Genomic DNA, 11,817 nt, shown 5'->3' with positions numbered 1-11,817 from the left:
CTGAAATTGGTTGGAATCATGCTCGAAATGTATGGAGGAGGTCAGGAGAGAGGTACAGCAGAAAAAACAGAAAAGTACTGTGAGATTTTGATCCGTCACGCAACACCACCTGGAAAACACCTGATTGACAAAGGTTTCATTTCTCACCATGATAGCGATTCCAAACCCACTGCCAATGGAGTAAAAGTGTACTTGGACAGAAAAAGCACACACAATGGCACACCATCAATCACTAGATGGTCTCCCCAGAGTGTGCACCTCAGCATTACTGAAGCGGCGTGGGATCATCTTGACAAAGAATAGAACAAAAGGCAGCCAACATCCAAAGTAGAGCTTTGGGTGTCCTTCAAGACACCAGGACACTACTTAAAGAAATGACAAGAACGCTTGCCTAAAAGAGTTCTGGCTGTGTTAAGAATAAAGGTGGTCATACCAAGTATTGACTTTGAAGCTAATTAGAATTGTACACACAGTTTTTTCAACTATATTTCCATGTATGTTTAATAAATCACTGTACCTATTTCAGGTTTACCTGGGAAAATGTAAAGAGATGAGAGGTGGCTCAAGCCACCGCTCAAGCCCTTTGCATAGTATTATATCAGCATAATGACTACCAGAAAATGTATGTCTTAGCAAGACATACAAAAACATTAAAAGCAACCCTTGATTAACAGACCACTAGCAAATACTGTCTGAAAATATGAAAGCTTGCATTACCTCAAACATATCTTCAGCAGACAGGTTGAATTTGGCCACTACCTAAAGCTACTGATCCTTCCAGTGGGGCAATAAATCATATCCAAGATTACATTTTACACCCTGGTGCCAGACAGAATTCCCTCAGTCTAAAATATGGCCTCCAGCTAAATGATATATTAGTATTTGAGGAATCTCTTCAGTTAAAGGAGTTTGCATCAGATTTTATGAACATATCCACAGTGTTAGACACAGGCTGACAACAAAGGGACAAATCAAACTGCCTTATAAGGCGAACATGTGACTGATCAGACCTGCTCAAAGTTGAATAAACACTGTGGTATTAAAAAAAAGAAAGACATAAGAGAACAAAAACACTAAATGAATAGATTTGCAAAAGAAGGCTGATTCACATGAGGAAACATCTTTCCAGAACTGGCTAGCGTGCCACATTGGTTAGCTTCCGTGACCCTATCAAGCCTAAGAAATCCTTCACTAATCCCACCCCTCCTTCCCATCCCCCCGGTCAATCTGACAGGTTACCTGTATTAGATCCTCAGCCTACTGCTGCCTCTTATGAACTTTTAAAGCTCTTTTAATTTGTTTCTATTTGTTTTTTTGGAGTGGGAAGAATAATCCTTTAGTTTCTCAAGGCATCCGAATGTCTTTTTTCCTGAGATCCCCTCGATGTGAGCATTTTGGGTGCATTCAGTGACATCATGCGACGACTTCTGTGCCTGCATGCATTCCTATGCTGCCTCACTATGGCTCATCCGTTCTGTCCATCCCAATGTACCTGTGTTTTTCATGGACGCACCGAAGGAACGGGAACCAGGTAAATAATACTTTGTGGATATATAAACTGTACGTGGCACATTTTGAAAATCTAAAAATGAAGGACAATTTTTCAATTTATGAAGAGTTACGTAGCCTGCGAGTGTCCCTAATTAGGTCATCTTGTGAAAGGATAGTACTTTTTACTTGTAAGATCTTAATTTAACTATATGCCACCTTTAGTGCTCTTATTCTAAATAAGTAAATGTATAGCAGAAAGTTATATGTTCATAGATATAGATAGATTCATACATTTACATGCGTATTTATGGTATATGTAAAAACCACCCCCGAAAAATCCTAACTGGATAACCAGCAGCCAAAAAAGATAGTCTTATATTTACTATGCTCTAAGAAAAGCAACTGTTTCCCAAGCATTTAATTTAATTAACTCATCACAGTGCAATATGTGCAGGCCGTATTGATCCGTAATAACATAATGTATGTTACCTGGCATAGCACCGAACTATTTATAGGGCTACCTGAGAAAGACCTAATGACCCCCAGCATAATTAGTCCTATTAGTACTATACCAATATTCCAGATGCATCTAGAAACAACAGAGCACTACAGTAGTAGTAGACAAAAAAAGTTAATTGTGGAAGAATCACTTTGTATATATGGATAGATGACAAAAATCAGATATTAGCCAACCTCATGCTTCCCAAACTATTGAAATGCACCTTACTACTGATTTTACAAGTCTCTCAAACTCCACTGAAGTTATGGAACACCATTCCTCTAAAATATATTGCCTCAGATATAGTTTGGTGGTTTGTTTAATTAGGTCAAGAATTGATGACTAGAAAGGCCATGCACTGCACAATTCCCATCAAGTCATTGACTGATGCATGTGAGGAAGTCAAGCTCACAGGACAAATCATAGAATGGCTGCTAAAAGAAGGCTATATTAAGAAACAGCTCATTCATTTGTCATAACAACTCCTTCTAAGGGAGGCTAGTACAGGATAACACAGCCAAAAGATCCTCTCACTGTACAGACCAAGAGTTATGGTTTTTCCTTGAATATGTCACCTGTCCTTATATCCATGACTACAATTGATTGCAAGATTTTCACCATGTTTACCAAGTCTCCTTGGTAACTACAATTATGTCAATTAAAGCATCATGCATTGTGATATAGTGTAGGTTGTTAGAACTGGTGTATGTATGAACAAATCAAGGGATGTATACCAATGTTACACCTATTTTAAGAAAAGTTTCCTTAAAACATCTGTATCTGTATTACTCTTCTTAAAACAGGCATTAGCTGTTAATAGGATGAGATAAATCTCACATGAGATAAATTTCTTTCTTTGATTTTCAGATCTGTACTGTGCAATGACCCAGACATGTCTGACATCCCCGTCAATGTCCCCGTGGACACAGTCAAACTTCGTATTGAAAAAACTGCAGTACGGCGAGTCCCAACAGAAGCTTTTTACTACTTGGTGGATCTACGATACCTCTGGATTACCTATAATTCCATAACCTCGGTGGATACTGGAAGTTTCTACAACCTAAAAGTGCTCCACGAGCTGAGACTGGATGGAAATATGATCTCAATGTTTCCATGGGAATCTCTCAAAGAGATGCCAATGCTGAAGACACTGGATCTTCACAACAACAGAATTAATAATGTTCCCACCGAGGCAATTCCTTACCTCCGCAACATTACCTACTTGGATCTATCCAGCAACAAATTAACCACCCTGCCCTCTGAGCTCATGGACATATGGCCACCTTTTAATGGGCTACCTGTATCTTCTAATGCCTCCCAGAAAGTAGTATTAGGTAAGAATAAAATGCTCTGTCTGACTTGGTTTGTAGGACACTTTTGGGGTTATTTGTAATTACTCCAGGAACTTCTTTCTATCACCTGTTAATCTAGCCAGATTTGTTCTCACTGAGCAGTAGTGTCTGCCAGGAAAAAGTCAAATGAGCTTAATCTAAGCAGTGGCAGAGCTTACATTAAATGTACGTTATTGCCTGATTAACTGCAAGATAATTAACACAATACAAGTGCATGTGTGTAGAAAGAATCAAAGAGAGAAAATAAAAGAAAGAAAGAAAGAAAAACAAAGTAAGAAAGTTGAATTAATTTGATCACTCTATGGAAAAAAGGCTACTTGTAGTATAATCTGTGATACTCTGCATATCAAGTTGTTAAAGATAGACTAAAGCCAAACCCCTTAATGTGTTTATGGGCTGTTTCCCTGCCTTTAGTGGTGCTGTAGGTTACTTGTCAGGAACAATTTTAGACCTGTGTTGTCTGGGTCAAAGCCCAGAGTTCAGATTAATAAGCCCCACTCCAGTGGCCTTGTTTTAACTGTGGTTAAGTCTGAACCGTTTGTCCTCTAGAACCTGAAGATTCACATTCACAAGTTCAGACAGTGCACACAAGGCTTAGCTGAAGTTTTAAACTTCAGGTTTCAGGTTTATATTCAACAAAAAGTTTAGAAATATTGGAATAACATAAATAATTTCAGACCGTTTTAATGTATGTTATTTGAAATAAATGTTGGATCAATTTACTTAGTTACACTAGAAAAACTGGCTACTGACAGAAAAGAAGAACCCCACATGAAATTGGAAAACAGACAGTCCAACCTGGTATGACTGCACACAAATGCCAAATATCAAAAGACATGAAACTAACAATGTAACACTATGAAAGTACGTAAACACAAATTCAACTGAGCCATCTGATATGTGGCAGTGCTAATACTTGTGCAAAATCACATTTTTTATTTAGTCTTTTCTTCTTTTGTATGCAAGTGAATGAATGTCTCTTGTACCTTCGGAGCACTGACAGTATAAGGTTAGGGCCAGATAGTTTATCCATGTGTACCTGAAGGAAATACAGGATTAAGTGACAGGAAAATGGGCCATGCACAGGAGGAAAACTTCTTTAGTGTATCATAAAAGTACTTTCTGTTAATATTAAATAGGAGCTATGCTAAACTTTATTATTTTGAATTAAATGCCAACTACACACAGACTTTCAGAATGTGATTAATGATGAATTGTTATCAACAACTTTATTTTCAATATGCAATAAATGTGCAATTTACACAAAAGTCTGTAGTTCTCTTAAACTGGATTACAACTATGTTTTTAGCGATTGCTCGATATTTGTGCTAACACACCAAGCTAATGGAAAAAGTACGCTACCACAAACTGGAGGAAGGGCAAGCACAGCTTAGGTACTTTGCCACTGTTAAGACAAACTAATCTGCTTAATGGGCTTTAGTATCCATTGGTACATGTGCTTACCTATTGTGTGCACCAGGTGTTTACAGTGAAGTGTTTATGAAAGGCTTCCTTCCACAGTTCAATTATTATGCCTAAATTAAGACTTTAAAGCCAAAAAGAGAACTAAAAATACAAACGCATTGTAGGCTGATGAATAGCATCAGTGTCATTTGTAGTTTTCTTTATAACACCATACTCGCTGCAGCTCTTTGAAAAGTATTGCTAGAGCTCAATGTGGACTTCTAAAGACTTCTCATAAATGTGACTTTATTATCTTTTGCCCTTTCACTGCTAGAATACTATCTCAGTATCCACTTTTCTTAATGTTGAAACTGACAAAATCATATGTATCCCTTTTTCTTTTCTTCTTAAGGCCTCCAGGATAATCCATGGTTCTGTGACTGTAAAATCTCCAAGATGATTGAGATTTCCAAAATGGCCGAGACACCAGTAATTTTGATGGATCTATTTTTGACCTGTGCTGGACCGGAAAATCTTTCAGGTGTTCTTTTTCAGCATGCTGAACTTGAAAACTGCGTAAAACCATCGGTGATGACATCTGCAACCAAGATCACATCTCCTTTGGGCAGCAATGTTCTCCTGCGATGTGATGCTTCAGGCTTTCCAACACCAACACTTTACTGGGCTAAATCTGATGGCTCACCAGTCAGTAACACAGGTAAATATTAAAGCTCTAGGAAATCATAATTTATCTCTTGTTTGGGCATTTTATGCTGACTTGAGCCTCATTCAAAGCTTCATAGTGATATATGACATATAGCTATTTCTGCTTTTGTTCCACTCTACAGTCCAGGAGTCACCTGGAGATGGCATCAGATGGTCCATCATGAGCTTGCATGGAATACTGTACAAGGATGCTGGTAACTACAGCTGCAAAGCTAAGAATGTCGCCGGCAGTGTGGAAGCCACCATTTCTCTCACTGTTGCTGGTACCATTGGCACTACTGTCCCCCCACAAAGACCTGGCATTGACACTGGGCCAAGCAGTGTGGGCACAACAATAATCCCACCAACATTCATTCCTGACTCATTTATGTCGACGGTTCTCCCAAGATCATCAACAATTGCTTTTTATAGAAAGTTAAAGCCTACCCCTAGCAATGGTTTACAAAAATCTAAAGTTAAGCAAGCAAAAAATGAGCAAGGAAGCAACGTGACAAAGCTTGCAGCCGATGAAAAAAGCAAGAAAAGCGACACATCAAAGTCTATTAGGGACCTAAAGATTGTTGAGGAAACAGCTGACAGTGCAGTGTTGCTCTGGACTGCAGATGGGTTACCAAATGATGCTCCACTTACAGTTGTATATTCACCCTATGGTGAGGACGACACTAAAAGGACAGTGGAGACTAATGCTGGCAGTGGAAAAGTACTCCTAGATGGACTGTCGTCTGGGATGAGGTATTCAGTTTGCCTTGTAGCAAAAGGTACTGCTGCTGGAAAAGATCCCTGTATTGATTTTTACACACTGGACAATGTCGAGGATGGTGGGCAAAACCAACTTTTCATCATCATAAGTGGCATTGCCTGTGCTTTGGTTTTACCTCTTATTATCCTGCTGCTCTACAAGATTCTCGCTCTTTATTGCAAGGGACGCAACACCGGATTGAATGAAGAGGACCTTGAAAAAGAAAGCTATGTCAAGTTTGAGACAATATCAATGAAACAAAGAAATCTGAACTCTCACCCAACTGAGCTTTGGGCAAGGAGACCAACTAATGAATCAGAGCGAATGCTTCTGTGTTCCAGATCAAGCATAGACTCCCAAATGACCTATAAAAGTGACAGTTCTCGGTCTGAATATCTCTGCTAAAGCAGGAAGCCATGGTTAATGTTCACGCACCATGGTAGCACCACATTATATGAGATACTCTTTACACGCCTTTTGTGACATTGATAAAAATTATCAGCTATATAATTGTTCATAAATATATATTCATTTAATTACATCTGCTCTGGATCAGAGAATTAAACCACCACCATAAGAAAAGTCTTACTACTTGGTAGTCAGGTAACTTTCCATTGCAGTTATTTTGTGCTAACAAGACCAGCTCCCAAGTTAAACTAGTTAAACTAGTTAAACTAATGGGAAAGACCAATAAAATAAAAATTGCATGAATCATTGCATGTATAGAGTGAAATTTTAACAATTTAAAAGTTTGGTAACTGCCCTAAAACTACATTGTTTTTCTCAAAGATAAACCTTCAAGTGAACTTTCCTGAATCTCAATTGTACAGTTGCATGGACTGACTTGATTTTAAGTGGTTCGGCTCTTGTAAAGTAGATTATTTGGGGGCAGGATATGTGCCAAACAAACATTTTTTTGCCATTACTATTTAAATTCAAGATTTTTTAAGTGGTCTGTCACTCCTTTGTAACAGCACTGGTTATGAATTTATTTTGAAAGGCTTTAGCATACTTAAAGAACCTTCCCCAGACAATATATTTATGATTTCCTTATTTTTAAAGCCTTATATAACAAAATAAATTAAATGTCACTACAGCACAACACATGGTTATAAATGGTATCATACAAGTAATTAGCTGTATATGATCTTTGATGTCTTTTTTGATGCCAAAGTTGCAAAGTGTCAGGTATGAATATTGTGATAGTGTCAGAGAAAAGCCCAGATTTTTCCATAACATTTTCATGATCATGTTGGCTTTAAACATTAAGCCAAACGTTGCCTTTATAGAAATGTACTGTCAGTGTGTTTGTACATAACGGACCCATTAATATTGCCACTTTATATGACATGGTGTATGTATCTAATTGTCTATAAATGCACTGTGCATTTGTTTTTAATAAACAGAACAACTGTGGAATTATAAGTTGGACATATTACTACACTATATGATCTGCGTAGATAGGTGTAAAATTTTCACATGAAGAACGCATCTCAAAGCAATTTTCCAAAACCTAACAAACTGGTTAAAGAAAAGAAAAGTTGTTGATGGATTTTAATACATTTGCTTTAAATTACTATATGTAACAATATATGTCTGTGTGGTATGCTTAGTGCACATTTTTAAAAAGTACAAAAAAATTAGAAAGACATTTTAAATGTGATAATTCAATTATCAACAGGCCCAGGTCGATTTCTTTGACAAAATCAACAGGTCACAGCTGCCATTTACTCTGATCTGAACAGTCACTGGATTAAATCCTGTTTTTCTACGATACTTCTACGTTACCAGAAAGTTGTGGGGTCTGGTAAACGTAGAGGCATACAACGAGCGGTCACGACACACAATATCCTGCACTGGCTGCATGAATGTCTTCAAAAACTCAGGATGTCTTCTTGAATCAATGATTCAGAGATTAAATCCTTTGCAACTCCATCCTTACCTGGCACAGGTGATAAGGCAACATCAGGTAAGCTGGCAATTGATTTGCCTTTACCACTGGAAAAGCAGGTTTTACCACTGGACTGTTAAAACTGATGTATAGCATAAGCACTAACTTCAGGGCATTCACACTTCTCAGCCACACTGAAGAAGAGAGTCCACCTGTTAGTAACTTCTGATAAGGGAGAAATAAAATTATTTTGGCCCATAGATAACTGAATCAGCTCTTTACCCTCTCAGAGATGTGTGAAGGTGCATGGGTGTTTGCCCAACCACTCTACATGTGCTTTATGAACTTAAAGAAGGGATATGACTATGTGCAGAGTGGGTGGGGTGTCCTGGGGTGGGTATTTTTGGTGTATGAGCTATTTGTTGCATTGTTATGGACTACTACAACAGTTTCTGTACCATTTTAGTGAGTTTGGTTTTTCGTTTCCAGTACAAGTCAAATCTGTTCCTGGTGGGAGTTGGAATCTGCCAGGGCTACACTTTGTCACAGATTATTTTCATAACATTTATGAACTTTTACAGAATATCTAGGAGTAGCCAAATTATGGATGGATTTCTCTTTGGCGGCCTCAAGATAACCTATTTGCTTTTTGCGGAAGATTTGGTTCTTTGGTTCGTAACTTTTATAGACAGAATTTTTAGGCACAGCCAAGTAGTGGAAGATATCTAGTGTGCAGCCTCAATTTCAACTCTTTGCTTTTTGGAGAGGATGTGATTCTGATGGATTTATCAAACAGTGAACTGTAGCTCATACTGGGGTTGCTTGCAGTCTAGCATGAAGGAGCAGGGAAGAGAATTAGTACCTTGAGGAAAAGGCTGAAATACCCATTTGGGTTGAAGTTACTGCCCCAAGTGGGAAAACACCACAAAACTCCCATTTGTTTAAAGAGGATTCAATTCCAGAATCATTTAAAGAGTCTTGGAGCATGGCTCCAGTGTTCTGGCAGTAATTTGCTTTATAGACACAATGTTTTATAGTGTGTCTTCTCCTAGTACAGTGGCTCACAATGTATTAGACTAGGGTTTGATAAAGGGCCAATATATGCTGATAAAACATGGCTCATATTGTAACTGTAACCAATAACCAACTCTAGATTTACATTTTCTGTCAGATTTAAACCAAAAAAGAAAAAAAGTAATATCTCCCAGTTCTTGAGTCCCAATATATCTTCTAAACTTAGTGTGTTACAAAAGACTGTCATTATGATCATTACTCCTTGAGGGTTTTGTTTTCAGCTCTTAGTGAAGACGCTTGCTTTTCTAAAGTTTTAGTAACTTTGGAGGTTGAAATCCAAATTAGCAGTTGCAGCTAATGAGTTCATTAGGCTACATTAGGCTAATGCAAGGAAGAATTTTCTAGCCAAGAACAATGGACACTTTACATCTAACTGTACAGTAAGGCCAGAAGAAAGACGATTGCCATATTGTTGTTCATTTTTTTTTTTTTTGGGGGGGGGGGGGGGAGAAGAAGATTTTGGTTCCTATTTTCCAGTTATGTTATTACTAACATGATTATGCTAGTATGAGCTTTTGTTTAGCTCCCTACATCATATACTTCTAGAGGTTTCACTGCAGTATTTTTATAACTTTTTGTCAGATGTAAAACTTCAAGTCACTCCCATTTGTTTTGTTTTTTTTGTTTGTTTTTTAATATTTTATTTTATATATTTATTTTTACTTTTTATTTCTTTCTTTATGTATGTAATAGAGCTGCACTTATGAAGGCCATGCTTTTGCATGCAATACACAAACTACTGCACCACCAGATTGATCCTGTGTAACTGGCACAGAATTACCAAAAACCAAAACACGAGCAGATGCAGCAGCGATGTTAACATGTAGTAACACACTATAGTTCTCTTTTTCAGGCAACATAAATATGTATTGCAGCAAGGGAACTGGAGTTTTCTGGAACACTACTATGGTGTGGATGTAACCAGCATAATCTGTGATGTCAGCTGTGTTTCTGTCATTCAAATAGCTTGTTTTTTTTTTTCACAAGCAAAATGAATACATGGTGGACTAGAACAGGCAAAGGCTTTTAATGACAGCTGTCAGAGTAAGGCAAAAAGGCTGAGAGCACACAGCTGAAAAAACAGACAAAACAAAAAAATGAATCAACAGATCAATAAAGACGTGACATCTTTAGTTTCGTTAGAGGTGCTATTTACCTGAGGCGCTTGAAAAAACAACAACATTGAGACAGAGCAACTGAATGTGACATGCACAAAAATACTGAAAACTGTTGACAAGGTTTCCTGATGGCTCAGGTGAACAGGAATAAATCAGACCGTGGATACAAATAAGCCAATAATAAGGGTGCCAAAAGGGCCGTGTTATGGTGAAGGAATATTTATAAGATCCAAGAGGTGCTTCCTCACTACCATGACTGGTGCCATTATAGCAGTACATGGAGAACTGACCACATTTAAATACAGGCAGAACACAAAACATCAATATAAGAAAAAGACTGTACTTATTCATCTGCTATAGCATGAAATAAAGACTAGTCTCATCAGGTTAATGGGAAGCTTTAGTGGTGACTTAGATTTCAAACAGGACACAAACAACCATCTGATGGTTGATAGTTTGGCATTTCACAGAGAGACACAAAGAAACTGAGAATTGTTGACAAGGTTTCCTGATGGCTCAGGTGAACAGGAATAAATCAAATAAGCCAATAATAAGGGTGCCAAAAGGGCCGCGTTATGGTGAAGGAATATTTATAAGATCCAGGACATCTGCTACTCCCCTTCCCATCAGGAGGAAAATGCTAAATATGGTGCAGGAGTACAAATAGGAAAGGACTAGGCCAAACTACCTGCAGCCCTCTTCAGGAGGCAACTGTATTTCCTGTGGAAGCCCCACTCCTTTAAAGTATGTGACAGTAATAAAGTTATTCAGGGCGGCTCACTGAGGGTGGTGTTAGGCCATCTACATGCTGTGACTCAGAAGAGGCTGTTGCAAATCTTCTTTCCATCACAAACAATATCTCCCACCATCTACACAGTGTTCTGGCCACCCACTGAGGATCTTTAGCCATAGACTAAGAATGAATAAATCTTTTATTGAATATCACAAGAGATGCTTCCTCACTGTGTCCACGCAGTTACTTAATCACACTTAATCAATTCTTTTTTCACTGCATTATGACTGAAACTAAAACGGCATGTTTTTTAATGTTTTTAGTTTTACGACTTACAAAAGAATCTCCCTGTGGGAATAAAAAAATCATTTTATTCTCATGTTCAGAACTGGCAACATTTATCTTACAGAAGCAGGAGGTAGTTTTTAATACAGCTATAATAGCCACAATCTCACCGTGTCCCAGATCCTGTTTCTACTTGATGATTCATAGCTATGTGTCACTGTCATCCAACACACTGTCACCTGAAGAGTAATTATGAACATTAGACTTTTATTCTTACCTCCCAGGGTGAAATTGTGGGAAAAGGTCAGTGCCCTTCAGTGTGTTTGTCTGGGGACAAGGCAACTTTCTCAGCATTATAAATCATACTGCTGCTCTTTAGCGAGGACGTTGTTCCTGACAATGTCCTAGTCATGCTGGGTATGAATAGAGGTTGTAGTTCCTGGCCTCTGTTAATTGTCATGCTGGGCAAGAGGAGGACAAACAATTTAAGGATAATCTGCTCCAC

General features: G+C 38.1%; 1 protein-coding gene across 1 annotated transcript; it reads left to right on the top strand.

Annotated features, from left to right (window-relative positions):
• The first annotated feature begins 1,226 nt into the window (after positions 1-1,226).
• lrit3a (info leucine-rich repeat, immunoglobulin-like and transmembrane domains 3a) lies at positions 1,227-7,636 on the top strand. The gene is made up of 4 exons (XM_006798848.2): positions 1,227-1,531; positions 2,858-3,324; positions 5,159-5,464; positions 5,595-7,636. The coding sequence occupies exons 1-4, from the start codon at positions 1,416-1,418 to the stop codon at positions 6,614-6,616; spliced, it is 1,911 nt and encodes a 636-aa protein (XP_006798911.1). The 5' UTR covers positions 1,227-1,415; the 3' UTR covers positions 6,617-7,636.
• Positions 7,637-11,817: the final 4,181 nt, after the last annotated feature.

This window comes from Neolamprologus brichardi, chromosome 2 (assembly GCF_056152115.1).
Source record: "Neolamprologus brichardi isolate AB-2024 chromosome 2, ASM5615211v1, whole genome shotgun sequence".
In the NCBI taxonomy this organism is placed as follows: Eukaryota; Metazoa; Chordata; class Actinopteri; order Cichliformes; family Cichlidae; genus Neolamprologus; species Neolamprologus brichardi.
Note: the sequence above shows the minus strand (reverse complement) of the source record. Positions and strands in the feature narration are given on the sequence as shown.

Excerpts from the sequence above, each read along its gene's own strand:
- lrit3a (XM_006798848.2), top strand. The coding sequence starts at position 1,416 with ATGCGACGACTTCTGTGCCTGCATGCATTCCTATGCTGCCTCACTATG. Across the intron at positions 3,325-5,158 it reads CTCCCAGAAAGTAGTATTAG|GCCTCCAGGATAATCCATGG; the intron begins GTAAGAATAAAA and ends TTTCTTCTTAAG. Across the intron at positions 5,465-5,594 it reads CTCACCAGTCAGTAACACAG|TCCAGGAGTCACCTGGAGAT; the intron begins GTAAATATTAAA and ends TCCACTCTACAG.